The sequence below is a fragment of the Rattus rattus genome, chromosome X (assembly GCF_011064425.1).
Source record: "Rattus rattus isolate New Zealand chromosome X, Rrattus_CSIRO_v1, whole genome shotgun sequence".
NCBI lineage: Eukaryota > Metazoa > Chordata > Mammalia > Rodentia > Muridae > Rattus > Rattus rattus.
Window position 1 is genome coordinate 128,143,800 of NC_046172.1, and position 21,060 is coordinate 128,164,859.

Below are 21,060 nucleotides of genomic sequence, written 5' to 3' on the forward strand. Positions count from 1 at the left end.
ATTAAGAAAATGAGAGCAACAAAGTACTTTCTAAAGAGGTCTTACTGGATGCCATCAACAACTTAAAGGAAGGAAGAAATTCAGGCGAATGGCACTTCTTAGCCCTCAGTGTCTAGCTAATGGAGGTTTAGCATCCTTTAAGTCTGATCTCCACTTAAAGGGGACCCAGGCCTGCCAGTCAATAATAGAGATGACATGCCGCTTCTGCCAGGCCAAGGTCCCAAGCCCAATGATCATAAATACAATGAAGATGCGCAGGCGTGAGTTGAGCAAGGGCAAAGGGCAAGAACACAATGTAGAGACCACGACCAAGAGGATAGTGGTCAGAGTGAGAAGCAGGCTTATGAATCTGAAGAAAAAGTCCTTGGGGCGGGTTCTGAGGCTGGCCATCATCTCCAGTTGGGTAGCTTGCTGTAGAGTTTCTAGCTTTGTTATTCTGTTCTTGAAAGTCTCCATTACATCCTGTAGGGAACACATACATACACACACATATACTCACCAGAAGTCAGACATAAATGTGCTTATCTAGCAATTATTTGCTTACGGGTGTACAAGAAGTACTGTTAAGATGTTTTTCTCTTTTTTCTTCCTTGTTTATTTACTTATTTATTTGAGGCAAGATCTCACTCTATAATTCCAGCTGGCCTGAAACTTGTCAGATAGACCAGGCTGTTCCCAAACTCACAGATATCTGGGATCTCTCATGTCCTGGGATTAAAGGCATGTGCTATTATACCTGATAAATTGAATCTTTTAGGAGAGATGGGTAGACTCTCTTGGGTATGCACAGCAGAGACAGACAGTTGCTGTGGAATGCTGGGCTGATGGGTCCTGGTGAGAATTATCTACTGCTAATACTGAGGACCTAGGTGGAAAAGGTCTAACCAGGGACAAGAATAGGAAGCAGCTATGGTTGTGGAAAGGACTGAGGGGCAAGAAGCTAGACTCCAAGAAAAGATTCCCAAAGACTCTCTCTACTAGTCATGCAAATACCCCAGCATCCCTTGGGCTTGTCAAACCTCACCCCTGATTTATAGGTCACAGAATCCAGGGTATGGCTCAGTGATTGCCCCTACAAGATGAAAACCACTGTCCTAAGCCTCCAAAGCACCTTGGCTGCATGGTAAGGAATGGAGCTCACACTGGCGTGCAGGGTGGACACTGCTGGCAAAGGTACAGGATACTATTGTACCATCAGGCCAGACACAGATGTATCTTCTTTTGCCTTGGCTTGGGTGCATCCAAATAGATCTATTCATCCCCACATTCTTCTCACTAGTCCTTTCTCCCCGAACACCCTCACCCATATTTCCTTGGCTCTTTCATAGGACAAATAGGCCATTTTCTCTTCAGTGCATGCCAGATGCTGTTTGAGGTGGCAAATCTCATCCAGGTATCTCTGCAAGTGATCATTCACATGTTCTTCCATCAGTGATTGTCTAGGATGCAAGAGAGAAATTAACACTCCCTCTGTACCCTTACTCAGAGCTCATTGGCAGTGAGTACCCTGAAGCTGGATTTACTAACAACACACACACACACACACACACACACACACACACACACACACACACACATATATCTAGAATTCTGTCAAAGGAGGGGTGGATCCTCAGATCCTTGACCTCTGCCTGGGAATACTTACACTAATAGATCTTATTTACAATTATTGTCAACTAACTATTTTACCAATTATGCAATAGATTAGAAAATATAGAAATGACAGTTTAAGCTATCTGTTTGTATATGTTATCAAATCCCCCAAATGCTCCCAGGAGCAGTGTTGAGGATGAAGTAGTTACTCTATAAATGAATCTTTACTATAAAGCATGGAGAGTGACAAAAGTCCACATTGTATAAAGTTCCATTTCTACGCAATCCATAAACAAAATTCATATGAGTGGGTGCCAGGAACTGGGAATCAGGGGTGATAAGAAATGACTGCTAGAAGGGTTTATTGTTTCAGGAATGATAAAAATGTAAGATTAGATAGTAGATTAACTCTGAAGATACTAAGACCCCACTAAAATTGTATGTTTTGGTGGGGAGATAGAATCTCACCCTATAGCCCAAGCTAGCTTTGTACTTGTGATCCTCCTGCTTCTGCCTCCTGAGTTCTAGGTTTGCAAGCATGTGCCACTAGACCAAGCTGAACTGTATTCTTTAAATGAGTAAAATGAATTGGATGTGAACTGTAACTCAATAAAGTTATTTAAATAAAGCAAACATTGGGTTGTATTAATGGTATCACAACTCATAAATTTAATTAAAATCATGGAAATACAATTAAAATGGTGCATTTCATGAAATGTAAATTAAATCTCAACACAGATGTTGAAAAATATAAGCAAAATTATATATACAAACATAGATAAGAAAAGTATTATAACATATATAGAAAAGATTAACACCCCAATGAGGGTAATGAGGTCAGACAAAGGGGCTGGAGTAAGAGGTACCAAGAGAGTGTCTATGAATCTCTGTGAATGCATGCAGGTGCATGTGCGTGTGCGTGTGCGTGTGCGTGTGCGTGTGTGTGTGTGTGTGTGTGTGTGTGTGTGTTTTACTGAGTTTGAAATCCAGAGCCTTGCACATACTAGACAAACACCTGCACAACTGAATCTTTTGAAGTTTTATTTCTTTAAATAAAATATTTGAAGAGAGTGTGTGGCAAGTGTTAAAATTTGATTTACAACAGAAAAAAATTTTGAAGTCTTTCCTATAAACCCCATGAATGATAAATCAGAGAGTAGAAGCCAAGCTACCACAGAGGACTCCCTGATCTTCCTATTCCAGGCAGAGCAGAAGCAGGTCTGACCTGAGTTAGTATTGGTGACTCCTCCATGAAGCATTTAGAAAGGCAGGGTTGCCACAAAGGTCAGGGAGGAGAGTCACACTCTAGCATGACAGGCCCTGGATTCAATCTCTAGAATGACAAACAAAACAAAGCAAAACAAAACAAGTTTTTACTCTACTAAAATAAGTAATTTTTTTCAAAGGTAGTGTTGGCACATTTTCTGTGAAGTGGCTATTATCATCTTCAATTACAATCCAATGGCTTTCACCTTGGAACTGAAGTCCAAGACTGAGAGCTAGATACAGAAGGGGTCATGTAGAACAGACATGGTAGTTACTGTGTCACCCCAAGCCAAGATACAAAGTAAAGCCATGGGGATTAAAATAAAAAGGGGGGCATGTAAAACAAGAGAATTTCCATGATAGTTGACTCAACTAGAGTCCAGATTAGAAAGTGTTTGAAGAAGGTATAATGGCAACAGGCATCAAATATAATTGGATAGTGAAACAGGCAATGGAGTTAGTGCTGATAGAGTAAGAACACTAATCAGGAACTTGAGGTAGGTGATTATAGGGTAAGAGCAGAATGGAAGCTGGAAAATTGAAAACTGAGGTGGAGTGAGTGGCCAGGGAGTCATGAGGATGGATGGAAACACCTCATCAGAAGTCTGTCTGGGGACTGATAGAATCCAGTAATGCATGTGGGATGAGAGTTATATGAAAGACACTGTTTGCCTAATATCCCACCCAAAAACCCCATGTGGTATCACACACCTCTGATTCCAATACTCAAGAGACCAAGACAAGAAGATAATAAATTAGAAGACAGTCTGGGCTACATAATGAGAACTATCTCAAAACAAGTAAACAAATCTCTAATGAGCGTAACAGGCTTAGAAAGCAAATATTGCTGTTGTTACCCCATGGTCAGAGATTCTATTCTTACTGCTCTTCTTAAGGACCTAGGATCAATTCCCAGAACCCATATGGTAGCTCACAACTGTCTGTAACTCCAAAGCCAGGACCCCTCTCTGAAGACTGCACAAACATGATGCACAAAAACTCATGCAGACAAAACAGCAAAACACATAAAATTTAAAAAATAAAATCTAGCTCTCATCCCTTACTAATGAAGCTACTTTTTAAAGTAGATATGGATCATAGAGAAAAATCACAATTGGTCAAAATGCAGAGGTCACTGATTGTGGGTGCCTGTCCCCAACCAATATATCTGCAATACAACTCCTACACTTAAGACTCAGGGAACATGGTGGAAGAGGTGGCAGAAAGATTGTAAGAGCCTGAGGACTAAGATGGGTGCTTTAAGATAGTCTTCTTTAAAAAAGAAGAGGAGGAGGAGGAGAAGAAGGAAGAAGTTGTTGAAGAAAATGATAAGATCATTTGGGGAGTGATTGCATCTAGGTAGATATTGGAAAATACTAAGAAATGAATATAATTATGATACATGAAATTTTCTAAGAAATAAGAAAATATATTTAAAAAAAAACAAATGGGAAGGTTTGGAGAAAATAGTTCAGGACTGGTTTTGAGATCATTTCAACCTAAGATAGAATATTTCTAGCAACTGATTTGACAAGCCATTGACTCAATTTGTACTTTAAAGGGTGAGGTGAGAGAGAGAGAGAAGCCATGGCAGGGACGATGGAGGCTGACGTTAAGATTCTGCTCTGTGTATTTACAGGTTGTTATTAATGTTCCTAAGGGATGGATGGTACCAGGCTTTGGATGTTTAAGTGGGCAATTATATCTTATCAATTGGATCTAAGATTATTGTGTTGTGTGTTCTTTTATGTGAGGGTTTGAGTGTAGGAAAGTATGCGGCAGCTGGAGACACTGGGCCGCGGTGGAGTGGGAGGTGTTTCCGCCAAGATATCCAGCAGATATCTTGGGGCACCGCAGTGCAGGACCTAGCGGGATAAAAGACAACCATACTTTTTTACTTTTATATTTTTACAACAACAGATGGCGAACCAATGTAATGGGCAAGAATCCAGTAGTAATCATAAGTGTTAAGAGAAAGTTTTTATTTTTTTTTCTTTTTTTTTTATTAACTTGAATATTTCTTATGTACATTTCGAGTGTTATTCCTTTCCGGTTTCGGGCAAACATCCTTCCTCCCCCCTTCCTTATGGTGTTCCTCCCCACCTCCCCATTGCCGCCCCTCCCCCAACAGTCTAGTTCACTGGGGGTTCAGTCTTAGGAGGACCCAGGGCTTCCCCTTCACTGGTGCTCTTACTAGGATATTCATTGCTACCACCTATGAGGTCAGAGTCCAGGGTCAGTCCATGTATAGTCTTTAGGTAGTGGCTTAGTCCTGGAAGCTCTGGTTGCTTGGCATTGTTGTACATGGGGGTCTCAAGCCCCTTCAAGCTCTTCAGTTCTTTCTCTGATTCCTTCAACGGGGGGTCCCGTTCTCAGTTCAGTGGTTTGCTGCTGGCATTCGCCTCTGTATTTGCTGTATTCTGGCTGTGTCTCTCAGGATCGATCTATATCTGGCTCCTGTCTGTCTGCACTTCTTTGCTTCATCCATCTTGTCTAATTAGGTGGCTGTATATGTATGGGCCACATGTGGGGCAGGCTCTGAATGGGTGTCCCTTCAGTCTCTGTTTTAATCTTTGCCTCTCTCTTCCCTGCCAAGGATATTCTTGTTCCCCTTTTAAAGAAGGAGTGAAGCATTCTCATTTTGATCATCCGTCTTGAGTTTCATTTGTTCTAGGCATCTAGGGTAATTCAAGCATTTGGGCTAATAGCCCTTATCAATGAGTGCATACCATGTATGTCTTTCTGTGATTGGGTTAGCTCACTCAGGATGATATTTTCCAGTTCAACCATTTGCCTCTGAATTTCATAAAAGTAATTTGTTTTTGATAGCTGAGTAGTATTCCATTGTGTAGATGTACCACATTTTCTGTATCCATTCCTCTGTTGAAGGGCATCTGGGTTCTTTCCAGCTTCTGGCTGTATAAATAAGGCTGCGATGAACATTGTGGAGCACGTGTCTTTTTTTTATATGTTGGGGCATCTTTTGGGTATATGCCCAAGAGAGGTATAGCTGGATCCTCAGGCAGTTCAATGTCCAATTTTCTGAGGAACCTCAGACTGATTTCAGAATGGTTGTACCAGTCTGCAATCCCACCAACAATGGAGGGTGTTCCTCTTTCTCCCATCCTCGCCAGCATCTGCTGTCACCTGAGTTTTTGATCTTAGCCATTCTCACTGGTGTGAGGTGAAATCTCAGGGTTGTTTTGATGTGCATTTCCCTTATGACTAAAGATGTTGAAGATTTCTTTAGGTGTTTCTCAGCCATTCGGCATTCCTCAGCTGTGAATTCTTTGTTTAGCTCTGAACCCCATTTTTTAATAGGGTTATTTGTTTCCCTCTTGGTCTAACTTTTTGAGTTCTTTGTATATTTTGGATATAAGGCCTCTATCTGTTGTAGGATTGGTAAAGATCTTTTTCCCAATCTGTTGGTTGCCGTTTTGTCCTAACCACAGTGTCCTTTGCCTTACAGAAGCTTTGTAGTTTTATGAGATCCCATTTGTCGATTCTTGATCTTAGAGCATAAGCCATTGGCGTTTTGTTCAGGAAATTTTTTCCAGTGCCCATGTGTTCCAGATGCTTCCCTAGTTTTTCTTCTATTAGTTTGAGTGTGTCTGGTTTGATGTGGAGGTCCTTGATCCACTTGGACTTAAGCTTTGTACAGGGTGATAAGCATGGATCGATCTGCATTCTTCTACATGTTGACCTTCAGTTGAACCAGCACCATTTGCTGAAAATGCTATCTTTTTCCATTGGATGGTTTTGGCTCCTTTGTCAAAATCAAGTGACCATAGGTGTGTGGGTTCATTTCTGGGTCTTCAATTCTGTTCCATTGGTCTATCTGTCTGTCTCTGTACCAATACCATGCAGTTTTTATCACTATTGCTCTGTAATACTGCTTGAGTTCAGGGATAGTGATTCCCCCTGAAGTCCTTTTATTGTTGAGGATAGTTTTAGCTATCCTGGGTTTTTGTTATTCAGATGAATTTGCAAATTGTTCATCTAACTCTTTGAAGAATTGGATTGGTATTTTGATGGGGATTGCATTGAATCTGTAGATCGCTTTTTGGTAAAATGGCCATTTTACTATATTAATCCTGCCAATCCATGAAGCATGGGAGATCTTTCCATCTTCTGAGGTCTTCTTCAATTTCTTTCTTCAGAGTCTTGAAGTTCTTGTTGTACAAATCTTTTACTTGCTTGGTTAAAGTCACACGAGGTACTATATTATTTGGGTCTATTATGAAGGTGTCGTTTCCCTAATTTCTTTCTCGGCTTGTTTCTCTTTTTGTGAGGAAGGCTACTGATTTATTTGAGTTAATTTTATACCCAGCCACTTTGCTGAAGTTGTTTATCAGCTTTAGTAGTTCTCTGGTGGAACTTTTGGGATCACTTAAATATACTATCATATCATCTGCAAATAGTGATATTTGACTTCTTCTTTTCCGATCTGTATCCCTTGACCTCCTTTTGTTGTCTGATTGCTCTGGCTAGAACTTCAAGAACTATATTGAATAAGTAGGGAGAAAGTGGGCAGCCTTGTCTAGTCCCTGATTTTAGTGGGATTACTTCAAGTTTCTCTCCATTTAGTTTAATGTTAGCTACTTGTTTGCTGTATATGGCTTTTTACTATGTTTAGGTATGGGCCTTGAATTCCTATTCTTTCAGGACTTTTTATCATGAAGGAGTGTTGAATTTTGTCAAATGCTTTCTCAGCATCTAATGAAATGATCATGTGGTTTTGTTCTTTCAGTTTGTTTATATAATGGATCACGTTGATGGTTTCCGTATATTAAACCATCCCTGCATGCCTGGGATGAAACCTACTTGATCATGGTGGATGATTGTTTTGATGTGCTCTTGGATTAGGTTTGCCAGAATTTTGTTGAGTATTTTTGTATTCGATGTTCATAAGGGAAATTGGTCTGAAGTTCTCTTTCTTTGTTGGGTCTTTGTGTGGTTTAGGTATAAGAGTAATTGTGGCTTCATAGAAGGAGTTGGTAGTGCTCCATCTGTTTCAATTTTGTGGAATAGTTTGGATAATATTGGTATGAGGTCTTCTATGAAGGTCTGATAGAATTCTGCACTAAACCCGTCTGGACCTGGGCTCTTTTTGGTTGGGAGACCTTTAATGACTACTTCTATTTCCTTAGGAGTTATGGGGTTGTTTAACTGGTTTATCTGTTCCTGATTTAACTTCGGTACCTGGTATCTGTCTAGGAAATTGTCCATTTCTGCAGATTTTCAAGTTTTGTTGAATATAGGCTTTTATAGTAAGATCTGATGATTTTTGAATTTCCTCTGAATCTGTAGTTATGTCTCCCTTTTCATTTCTGATTTTGTTAATTTGGTCACACTCTCTGTGTCCTCTCGTTAGTCTGGCTAGGGGTTTATCTATCTTGTTGATTTTCTCAAAGTACCAACTTTTGGTTCTGTTGATTCTTTCTATGGTCCTTTTTGTTTCTACTTGGTTGATTTCAGCTCTGAGTTTGATTATTTCCTGCCTTCTACTCCTCCTGGGTGTATTTGCTTCTTTTTGTTCTAGAGCTTTTAGGTGTGCTGTCAAGCTGCTGACATATGCTCTTTCCTGTTTCTTTCTGCAGGCACTCAGCGCTATGAGTTTTCCTCTTAGCACAGCTTTCATTGTGTCCCATAAGTTTGGGTATGTTGTACCTTCATTTTCATTAAATTCTAAAAAGTTTTTAATTTCTTTCTTTATTTCTTCCTTGACCAGGTTATCATTGAGTAGAGCATTGTTCAATTTCCACGTATATGTGGGCATTCTTCCCTTATTGTTATTGAAGACCAGCTTTAGGCGTGGTGGTCCGATAGTACGCATGGGATTATTTCTATCTTTCTGTGCCTGTTGAGGCCCGTTTTTTGACCAATTATATGGTCAATTTTGGAGAAAGTACCATGAGGAGCTGAGAAGAAGGTATATCCTTTTGCTTTAGGGTAGAACGTTCTATAAATATCCGTTAAGTCCATTTGGCTCATGACTTCTCTTAGTCTGTCTACGTCTCTGTTTAATTTCTGTTTCCATGATCTGTCCATTGATGAGAGTGGGGTGTTGAAATCTCCTACTATTATTGTGTGAGGTGCAATGTGTGTTTTGAGCTTTAGTAAGGTTTCTTTTACGTATGTAGGTGCCCTTGTATTTGGGGCATAGATATTTAGGATTGAGAGTTCATCTTGGTGGATTTTTCCTTTGATGAATATAAAGTGTCCTTCTTATCTTTTTTGATGACTTTTAGTTGAAAATTGATTTTATTTGATATTAGAATGGCTACTCAGCTTGCTTCTTCTGACCATTTGCTTGGAAAGTTGTTTCCCAGCCTTTCACTCTGAGGTAGTGTCTGTCTTTGTCTCTGAGGTGTGTTTCCTGTAGGCAGCAGAATGCAGGGTCCTCGTTGGCGCATCCAGTTTGTTAATCTATGTCTTTTTATTGGGGAGTTGAGGCCATTGATGTTGAGAGATATTAAGGAATAGTGATTATTGCTTCCTGTTATATTCATATTTGGATGTGAGGTTATGTTTGTGCTATTCTTCTCTTTGTTTTGTTGCCAAGACGATTAGTTTCTTGCCTCTTCTAGGGTATAGCTTGCCTCCTTATGTTGGGCTTTACCATTTATTATCCTTTGTAGTGCTGGATTTGTAGAAAGATATTGTGTAAATTTGGTTTTGTCATGGAATATCTTGGTTTCTCCATCTATGTTAATTGAGAGTTTTGCAGGATACAGTAGCCTGGGCTGGAATTTGTGTTCTCTTAGGGTCTGTATGACATCTGTCCAGGATCTTCTGGCTTTCATAGTCTCTGGCGAAAAGTCTGGTGTGAATCTGATAGGTGTGCTTTTATATGTTACTTGACCTTTTTCCCTTACTGCTTTTAATATTCTTTTCTTTATTTTGTACGTTTGGTGTTTTGACTATTATGTGACGGGAGGTGTTTCTTTTCTGGTCCAATCTATTTGGAGTTCTGTAGGCTTCTTGTATGCCTATGGGTATCTCTTTTTTTAGGTTAGGGAAGTTTTCTTGTATGATTTTGTTGAAGATATGTACTGGTCCTTTGAGCTGGGAGTCTTCACTCTCTTCTATACCTATTATCCTTAGGTTTGATCTTCTCATTGAGTCCTGGATTTCCTGTATGTTTTGGACCAGTAGCTTTTCCGCTTTACATTATCTTTGACAGTTGAGTCAATGATTTCTATGGAATCTTCTGCTCCTGAGATTCTCTTCCATCTCTTGTATTCTGTTGGTGAAGCTTGTATCTACAGCTCCTTGTCTCTTCTTTTGGTTTTCTATATCCAGGGTTATTTCCATGTGTTCTTTCTTGATTGCTTCTATTTCCATTTTTAATTCCTTCAACTGTTTGATTGTGTTTTCCTGGAATCAGAGGAAGAACTGGAAGAGCTTGAAGGGCTTGAGACCCCATATGTACAACAATGCCAAGCAACCAGAGCTTCCAGGGACTAAGCCACTACCTAAAGACTATACATGGACTGACCCTGGACTCTGACCTCACAGGTAGCAATGAATATCCTGGTAAGAGCACCAGTGGAAGGGGAAGCCCTGGGTCCTGCTAAGACTGAACCCCAGTGAACTAGACTGTTGGGGGAGGCGGCAATGGGGGAGGTGGGGAGGGAACACCCATAAGGAAGGGGGGAGGGGAGGGATGTTTGCGGAAACCGGGAAAGGGAATAACACTCAGGAAATGTATATAAGAAATATTCAAGTTAATAAATAAAAAAACTCAGGTGACAGCAGATGCTGGCGAGGATACGGAGAAAGAGGAACACTCCTCCATTGTTGGTGGGGTTGCAGATGGTACAACCATTCTGGAAATCAGTCTGGAGGTTCCTCAGAAAATTGACATTGAACTGCCTGAGGATCCAGCTATACCTCTCTTGGGCATATACCAAAAGATGCCCAACATATAAAAAAAGACACATGCTCCACAATGTTCATCGCAGCCTTATTTATAATAGCCAGAAGCTGGAAAGAACCCAGATGCCTTCAACGGAGGGAATGGATACAGAAAATGTGGTACATCTACACAATGGAATACTACTCAGCTATCAAAAACAACGACTTTATGAAATTAAATGAGGCAAATGGTTGAACTGGAAATATCATCCTGAGTGAGCTAACCCAATCACAGAAAGACATACATGGTATGCACTCATTGATAAAGTGGCTATTAGCCCAAATGCTTGAATTACCCCTAGATGCCTAGAACAAATGAAACTCAAGACGGATGATCAAAATGTGAATGCTTCACTCCTTCTTTAAAAAGGGGAACAAAGAATATCCTTGGCAGGGAAGAGAGAGGCAAAGATTAAAACAGAGACTGAAGGGACACCCATTCAGAGCCTGCCCCATGTGGCCCATACATATACAGCCACCCATTAGACAAGATGGATGAAGCAAAGAAGGCAGACAGACAGGAGCCAGATGTAGATGATCCTGAGAGACACAGCCAGAATACAGCAAATACAGAGGTTAATGCCAGCAGCAAACCACTGAACTGAGAATAGGACCCCATTGAAGGAATCAGAGAAAGAACTGGAAGAGCTTGAAGGGGCTTGAGACCCCATATGTACAACAATGCCAAGCAACCAGAGCTTCCAGGGACTAAGCCACTACCTACAAAAAGACTATACATGGACTGACCCTGGACTCTGACCTCATAGGTAGCAATGAATATCCTAGTAAGAGCACCAGTGGAAGGAAGCCCTGGGTCCTGCTAAGACTGAACCCCATGAACTAGACTGTTGGGGGGGGGGAGGGCGGCAATGGGGGAGGGTGGGGAGGAACACCCATAAGGAAGGGGAGGGAAGGATGTTTGCGGAGGCCGGAAAGGGAATAACACTCAAATGTACATAAGAAATACTCAAGTTAATAAAAAAAAAAGAATAAAACAGGACTCAGAGAAAGAACAACATTTAAGAAGCATCGTTGAAAGAGAGTAAAATTACATACTGCATCATCACAGCAAAACCAAGGAACAGCAAAACGGAGCAAGTTCAAGGTTAGCCAGACCTACACAAAGAAAACCTGTCACAAAACAAACCCTATAAATTCCAAAAAAGAGCCATAGGAAAATAAAACTGATAATATTCAAAACACCACCATCAAAAACAGCAGCAGCTAATGGACCAGCCTGGCTCCATCTTAAGACTAGAAGCCGGGGTTGGGGATTTAGCTCAGTGGTAGAGCGCTTGCCTAGAAAGCTCAAGGCCCTGGGTTCGGTCCCCAGCTCCAAACAAAATGAAAGAAAAAAAAAAAAAAGACTAGAAGCCATCTTATTACAAGGTCAAAATAAGGTCATTCCTGTTTTCTGCAAAACTCAAGTTTGGCCATGTCTTGACCCACTTTCTGGAATTTAACATGTTTCACACAATATACTCTAACCATACCCTGACCTCCACTCTGATAAGATGTTCTGCCAAATAATATTCAGATGTCATGAAAAGTTCCTATACAAACAAAAATCCTTAGAAACCTCCCTAACCTTGCAGGTTGTGTGTGTGTGTGTGTGTGTGTGTGTGTGTGTGTGTGTGTGTGTGTGTGTGTGTGTGTGTGAGAGAGAGAGAGAGAGAGAGAGAGCCTCTTATATAAACCCCATATTCTCTATGTTTCAATGCTATTCTCTCAGACCTCACTTCAGGAAAGTATCCCTGTCTGACAAAAAATAAAGCTTGTTTAGTTTGACCAAAACTTTGGGTCGATGGTATTTACTCTCATTTGTTAGGATTAACACAGCCTTTTCAACACACAAGAGAAGCCAGAATGGATAGCTTTCCATATGCATAGTAGTTAAAAGAAATAAATTCTAACCCAGAATGCTAAGTCTAGCAAAGATATCCTTTAGAAATAAAATAGGGGTACAATGGCTCTGCTGGTAAAGGGAATTGCTGCTAAGCCTGACCACCTGAGTTCAATTCCACATAGTGGAAGGAGAGAACTGACTCCTGAAAGTTTTTCTGTGACTTCCACATGTGCCCAAATAAATAAATAAATAAATAAATTTAATTAAAAATCTTTTAAAAGGAGAAAGAGAACTAAGTATGAGCATTTATCATTCTTTGCTCCTGACTGTGGGTGTCCTTAAGCTCCTTCTGCCATGAGTTTTCTAAAACGATTACCTTTACCCTCCAACTGTGAGCCAAAATAAGCTCTTCATGAGAAAAAGTAACACATCTTGGAAGCACTCCAAGATAAGGAAGCCAGACAGTTCATAAAGAATGAATGTGATAGCTGAGGATTCTGCCCATTGCCATGGAGGAGCCATCAGAGATATTTGACCCAGTTATGGACCCAGAAACTCCTCATGAAGAAGAACGATTCATAAGTCCCACAACCAGAAGAAATATTAGCAAGTGTCTTGAAAAAGCTGACCACCAACTCCAATGCCAAGCAGTTAGTACATTGTTGCCATTGTAGGATTGAGAACAGACCAGTAAAGAGCAGAAGTGAAAAAAACTTAGGGGAGGTTCAAAGTGCTTTACCCAGAAGGATCCACCCATTATTGTTGATGCAGAGAGATCCTGTAGCAAGGAAGAAAGAGTTATTTGGATTGAGAAGAAACTAAGAAGTCTTAATGGAAACAAGTATAGAGAGAACAGTGAACTAAAATAGTCCATTTAAATTGTACACTGTCCTTACTGCTAATAATTCAATGCAGCAAATGTGAAAGCTTTTTTCTTTCTTTTTTATTTTTATTAATTATTTTATTTATTTACATTTCAAATATTGTCCCCCTCTTCCTGGTTCCCCCTTTACCAGTGCCCCCACCATCTCCCCTTCCTTTCACCTCTAAGAGGGTGCTCCCTACCCACCTACTCCCACCTCACCCCTCTAGCATTCCCCTTCTCTGAGACATCAAGCCTTCGCAAGACCAATTGCATCCCCTCCCACTGAGGCCTGAAGAGATGGTTCAGCCTTTAAAGGCTAAGCTCACAACCAAAAGTTGTTTTTCGTTTTTTTAAGATTAAAGTTTTCCTGGTGCTGGAGCATCTCCTCTAAACTTGTTAACCTTTATAAGAATGTGTGAAGTTTGAATGCATGTGAATGACTTAATTTTAATTTGACCCAAAGAAGCAAGAATGAGTCTAAAGTATGCTATGAGCTTTAGAAGCCTCAAGTCTGGGATAAAGAAAGAATGTAAATAGAATGTGGGGTAGTTTGGTTTAGAAAATAATTGGAATAAATCTTTGGATTATCTAGTTTGCAGAAATTTGTAATAAAGGCAATCTTGTTATTTAATTTTTAGCAATAAATACACAGAACAGATTAAAATGAACCATTTACATTTGGGAATTGTTTTTACATGTGTATGTGTGGGCATGCACACTCTAATGCATGTGGAGGTCAGAATAATGTGTCAGTATTTTTCCACCTACAGGATCAAACTCAGGTTGTTAAGCACCTTGAATCATTGATCGATGTAGTCCCCTGCCATAGTTGAATATCCCAACCAATGAGAACAGGATGAATGTACAACAGTTATAGACATCTGATTTTTTGACAAAAATGCAAATTTTAGAGAAAAAGAGCCCCTTCAACAAAGTGTGCTGTGAACACTAGAATAATGAAACTTCGTTCCTTTCTCTTACCTAATTAAAAAATATCAATCTCAAATAGACCAATAAAACATAACGTAAGGGCTGGAGAGAATGCTCAGTGGTTAAGAGCACTGACTGTTCTTCCAGAGGTTCTGAGTTCAAGTCCCAGCAACCACATGGTGGCTCACAACCATCTGTAATGGGATCTGATGCCCTCTTCTGGTGTGTCTGAAAACAGCTACAGTGTACTCATATAATAAATAAGCAACTCTTTAAAAAAATAATGTAAGACCTGAAATGCTGAAATTATAAAAGAAGAGGGTAGAAAAAATGCTTTAAGACTATAGGCATAGTCAAGGACTTTCTGAATAAGACAGCCAAGTCCTGCTCAGCCATGAAAGGAATGGAATGACATGGTTCCCACTCCAGGAACCATGCAGAGCCAGCAGAGCATGGACCTCCACAAGCGTTGATGGTAACAGTATGTATAAGACTTGTTCGTATGAAAATATACATAATTTTATGTTCCTCCTTCGAGGAATGTCCTCTCTGTCAAGGTTAATGACTCCAAGATAACAGAAACAGCATGAGTCCGAGAGGTGAGGGTTTGGCTAATGTCTCAGCAAAATGGTAAATGCTGAGACCTTCAGGACAGCCCTCAAGGCTGTGGGAAAGAACTCTAAAAACATAGGTTCAAAAATATATAATTTCTCAACTCTGCAATATATAAGGATGCAATATGAATTATATGAGTGGCTATTCAGACTTAGAAAAATAGAGGCAACTGTACTATGAACCAGCTTGTCAGAAAGATACCAAGAAAAAGATTTAAGGAGTGATGATCATAGGGCAAGATCCCACCTAGCTATCTTATTGTCTGTGCTTGTACTTGCTCTCTTTCTAAGAGTCAAGGGGCTAGGGTCATGGAATGCTGATTCATGGGATAATCAAAAGGAAACCTGGGGTAATGCCTGTGCTGATATGTAAATAAAAGACTGGGCTTTTGGTCCCCTCGAGATGAGCTAGCAGAGAGCTATCGAAGTTCTTTAGAATTCTTTTCTAGTGAGAGCTGAACTGTCTGAAGATCACTAAAGAGCAAATATAGCTCTTTAAGAGTTTTTTCTAACAGGATGGCTGATTTTGGTTGGAAAATCCATGGAGAGCTAACACGGTTCTTTCAGAATTTTTCATAGCTCTTAGGATTTTTTCTAACAAGATTTCTGCCTTGTTTTAGAAATCCCAAGAATTAATTAGAAATCTAACACAACTCCTTTAGAATGCTTTCTAGCAGCTATCCAGAGAAGGCTGTTTAGAGAACAAACATAGCTTTTAGAATGTTTTCTAGCTTTCTGATTTTGATCGGAAAACCCAAGAATTATTTTTAGAATTTTTCTAACAGGATTTCTGATTTGGTTGGAAAATCCAATAATTTTTATAGTAGCTTTCTGACTTTGATTGGAAAATTCATTCGCTATCCTGGGAGCTTTTAGAATTTTTTTTCTATCAAGAGATCTGTGTCAAGTAGAGAGAGCTATCTCAAGAGAGCAACTACAGAGCCAAGAGCTATCTACAGAGAGCTTTCTAGAAGGCCATTTTGAGCAGAACATAGACTCTCAGCTTGGACCCATAATTTGACTTCAAGTCCTTCCCTCTCTTGCTAGGCTGTTAAGAGGATTTGTATTAATGGTTGCCTGTGGTGATAATGACATGTGACAGAGCAAGGTACACAAGGTTGGTGAGATACCAAAGAAGGAGCTCAATACGAGTGCAATGGGTCCATTGAGGGATTATATTTATATATTTTGTTGTTTGTTATTTTGAGACAGGAACTCACTGTGTATTGAAAACTGGCCTTGAAATCACTACATAGCAAATTCCTGGCTTGCTTCTTTTTACATTGGTGGATCTGTTTTGCCTTAGAGAAAAATACTGAAGAAAACCATCCACAAAAGGAAGTCACTATTGAACTGAATTTCCAATACATCCAGTGCTTAACATACTTCAGTTCAGACTTGAGTCCCAACAAACTTCCCCAGGAAATGGGACATAGGGAACATTGCCTCTCTAATACTAATGGTTTGCTAGGCTCTCACTGCACCTGGATGCCTCTGTTGTTACCCCACTGCACCAGAGTCACCCTAATTTAACCAGCAAGGGACAAAGCATGGGGTAGCAAGAAAAGAACCATTCATTCCATTGTAGGTAAGTCACCAAAGAAGAGCACATACCTGCTCTTTTCATCTGTCCTCACCCTGACTCTCTCCCTGGCACTTTCCCAACCCTTCATTGGTGAATCTCAAATTATCTCTTGACTGCTTCTTATTTTGGGAACCAAAATGTAAAGGGGGCTTTCCTTACCTGGTTTTCTTTTCCTGGAGTGACTCCAGTATCCTCCGCACATCAATCATATGACTTTCCTTGAGGTTTTGATGGGAGAGCTGAAGGCTAGCATGAACCTTCTTGGCTTCAGTCAGTTCTTCTTTCATCTTCTGCAAAAGTAGTTTTTGTTGCTGGGCCACATACTTTTTGTCTGAAAATTTCCTCTGCTGCATGCCTGGCAAGTGACTCTCTAGAGTAGAGGACCTAGCAACGTTGATGGGCAGGCTATCTTCCCCACCTGGCTTGGACAACTTGGAATATAAAATCTTCCCACCTGGCTGCTTATGGCTGTCCATCCCACTGTCCACATTCAGCACTAAGCTTGTGGGACTGCAGCCCTCTTCCAACTCCTTCAGCTGCTGATGACACTGATAGAGTTTTCGTTCTATGTGAGCAATAGTGGCAGAGGTGCGCTGGTTCACCCTTTCAAAGGCCTTCCGGATGTGTGGGGCCTGGTGCTGGTCAGCTTTGGATATCAGTTTGAGGTAGCTCATGGTATTTTCATCCCTACTGGCCTTCTCCACTCTCAGCTGCTCTGAGAGGTAGAAGATTTGGTGTTTGACACCTTCCCTCACATTCCGGGCAAGCTCGCCATCCGAGAAGCTAGTGTGACTGCTAAGGCAATCCTCATGGGAGGAAGACAGAGACCTGTAGGAGGGCACGTTGCGGGGGAGGATTGCACTTGAGCTCTTGGTACTTTCCACCTGCATTGGGAAATAAGAAAACATACACAAGTGCTCTGTGAGCATCAAGTAGAAGATTTGAACATGTATGGAGTCACTTCAGAAAAATATACGTGTACATTGACAGTATTGTGTACGTGATTTGTGTATTCACAATGGGCCCAATGCAGACTATGGGGAGGTGGGGTTCATTTTCTGGGCCATCACTCCCTCCTTTTCAAAACCTACTCCTTGCTGGTACCCTACTACAAATCTTAGATGGGTATAAACTGATGTCTACATCAGCCTTACCTGCCCTTGAACCTCTCTTCCTAGTATCTATTCCAAGAATTACCAATTATGTCTCTCATTTATTAGGAGCTGTTATAAAGTAGCAGTACACTTATTCCCATTAATCCATATGGCTTTCTGTATTACTATTTCTGGGAGATAGGAGGAGAGGTAGAAGGAGACATAGGTAGAGAAATTTCTATGCTAACAGGTTTAATCATTTGCCCCACTTGTTATTTACTGAGCATTAATGAGACAAGGTAGGTAGAGAGTCAGATGAAGGTAATGTACTGCTATACAACAAAGGAAATGAACCACAATATTGAGGTATATGAAGGAATATGACAAGCATATTGGTGAACCAAAGAAACCAAACAGAAGACTTCACATGGTATCTGGTTCTGTTTCGATAAATTTTAAGACCATGCAAAACTAAGCAATCTTACATAGGAATGTCTACATAGGTGACAAACTATAAAAGCAAAAACCTAGTAATGAGCAGCATAAATGAAGTAGAAACTTGAGGGTTCTTTGGAAAGTTGGTTGTGTTGAATGGTGTTTTGCTGGGGCAAACATATGAAGGAGTGTTTTTCTGAAGTGGACACAGGTGAAAAGCTAAGGCAGACTCATGAAGGAACATTTAGCTGAAGCAGACACAGGACAAAGAATGGCTGAAAATACCTAAAGAAATACTCAACATCCATAGTCATCAGGGAAATGCAAATCAAAACAACCCTGAGATTCCACCTCATACCAGTCAGAATGGCTAAGATCAAAAACTCAGGTGACAGCAGATGCTGTCAAGGATGTGGAGAAAGAGGAACACTACACCATTGTTGGTGGGAGTGCAAACTTGTACAGATACTTTGAAAATCAATTTGGTGCTTTCTCAGAAAACAGAATAATTCTATGTCAAGACCCACCTATACCACTCCTGGGCATATACCCCAAAGACATTCCAACATCCCACAAAGACTTGTTCAACTATGTTCATAGCAGCTTTATTTGTAATAGCCAGAAACTTGAAACAACCTAGATGTCCCTCAACTGAATAATAGATAAATAAAATGTGGTACATCTACACAATGGAATGTTATTCAGCTATTAAAAACAAAGACAATTGGATTTTTGCAGGCAAATGGATGGAATTAGAAAATATCATCCCAAGTGAGGTAACCCAGAACCAAAAGGACATGCATGGTATGTACTCACTAATATGTGGATATTAGCCATAAAGTACAGGATACCCATGCTACACTCCACAGACCTAGAGAAGCTAAACAAGAACGTAGTCCCAAGAGAGGAAGCCTGACTCTCACTTAGAAGGGGAAATAAAATAATCATAAGAAGTAGATGGAGCAAGGAACTGGGAAAGGAAGGGGGGGGGGGGAGGGAATGGGGGATTCAGAATCAAGTGTGGGGAAGGACAGGAAAATGACTCAATGTCCATGAAAATGAATGGAAATCTGCAACTGACAGGGGTGTGGAGGTAGGAGGCATCTCCAGGATGAGACACAGACCTGAGATAAGGGAGGCACCCAAGAATCAATGGGGATGATCTTAACTGCGGCTCACTTCATTGGCCATATGGAACCTGAAGAGGCCACCTCCTGTAGCCAGACCCCAGTGGAGCAATAGAGACACCAACTCACCCACAAATTCTGACACAAATTCTGTCCCCTCTACAAGAAATGTAGGGACAAAGATCACAGACTGAGTGAATGGCTAACCTATAACTGCTTCAAATTGAGACCCATCCCATGGGCAAGCACCAATCCATGACACTATTAATGATATACTGTTATGCTTGCAGACAGTAGTATATTGTCCTCTGAGAGGCTCCACCCAGCAGCTGACTCAGACAGATACAGACACCCACAGCCAAACAGTGGATGGAGCTTGGGGACTCTTACGGAAGAATAGGAGGAAGGATTAAAGGCCCGGAAGCGGATAGAAACTCCACAGGAAGACCAACAGAGTCAACTAACCTGGACCCTTGGGTCTCTCAGAGTCTGAATCACCAACCAAAGAGCATGCACAGGCTGGACCTAGGCCTCCCTGCACATATGCAGCAGATGTGCAGCTTGGTCTTCATGTGGGTTCTGAACAACTGGAACTGGGCTATCCCAAAAGCTGTTGACTATATGTGGGATATGTTCTTCTAACTGGGCTGCCTTGTCTGACCTCAGTGGGAGAGGAAGCACCTAGCTTTGCAGAGACTTGAAGTGCCAGGGGATTCCCAGGGGGCCCCTACCTGCCCAGAGGGGGAGGGGGAAGGATTGTGGGAGGGGTCACCTGGAGGGAGGCAGTGAGCAGGATCTAAAAGGGAATAAGTAAAAAAAAATTAAATTATTTTTTTAAAGAAAAAGAAATAGTATCTGATGAATGCTTCATTTTAAAATATTTATTTATTTATTTATTTACATTCCAAACACTATACCCCTCTTCCCAGTCCCCCATCACAGAGACCCTCCCCTTCTCCTTTTCTTAAGATATATATTTATGTTTTCTGGACCTTTGTGTGCTTATGCTAGATTCTGCAATTTTAAAAAATGTTTTAAATGTTTAATAGATGGATTTAATAGCAGATTTTATATGACTAGAGAAAACTGATAAATAGTAAAATAGACCTGGAAAAGAAAGGTATCAGGAATCCTGCACAGAACTGTAAAGAAATAGAAACTTTAAACAGATACAGAAGACAGAATGAGGAAATATAACAAAAATCTTTTCACTATACCAGTGTGAGAAGATAGAATAAATATTTGAAAAGAACTTTTTTTTTCTTTTTTTCGGAGCTGGGGACCGAACCCAGGGCCTTGCGCTTCCTAGGCAAGCGCTCTACCACTGAGCTAAATCCCCAACCCTGAAAAGAACTTTTTATAACTAACAGAAGTCACAAATCAACACATTAAGAAGCTTAATAAATCTCAGGTAGAATAAAACAAACAAACTCAGAAATAGATCTGTATCAAGAGACAAGGTATTAAAACCAGAGAAGGGAAACATATTACCTTTAAAACCATGACTTTTAGACTGCAATCTGACTTCTTAATAGCATCAATAAAATCAAGAATAGGGGGTTGGGGATTTAGCTCAGTGGCAGAGCGCTTGCCTAGGAAGTATAAGGCCCCTGGGTTGGTCCCCAGCCCGAAAAAAAAGAACCAAAAAAAAAAATCAAGAATAGTATCCTCAATACCAGAAGAGATATACTGTTGGAGAAAAATAAATTGAGTTAGATTCAAGGAATTGGAATTCAGAATGTCGTCAGACTTCAAAGGCTGAAGTAATGCCTTTGAGGCTTGAAG

At 40.5% G+C, this 21,060-nt stretch overlaps 1 protein-coding gene across 1 annotated transcript; it reads right to left on the minus strand.

Annotated features, from left to right (window-relative positions):
* Positions 1 to 105: 105 nt before the first annotated feature.
* Tex28 (testis expressed 28) lies at positions 106 to 20,778 on the minus strand. Its single transcript, XM_032889533.1, has 4 exons — positions 20,767 to 20,778; positions 16,779 to 17,503; positions 1,304 to 1,439; positions 106 to 462 (listed from the first exon to the last, which is right to left on the minus strand). The coding sequence occupies exons 1-4, from the start codon at positions 20,776 to 20,778 to the stop codon at positions 106 to 108; spliced, it is 1,230 nt and encodes a 409-aa protein (XP_032745424.1).
* Between the last annotated feature and the right edge of the window lie 282 nt (positions 20,779 to 21,060).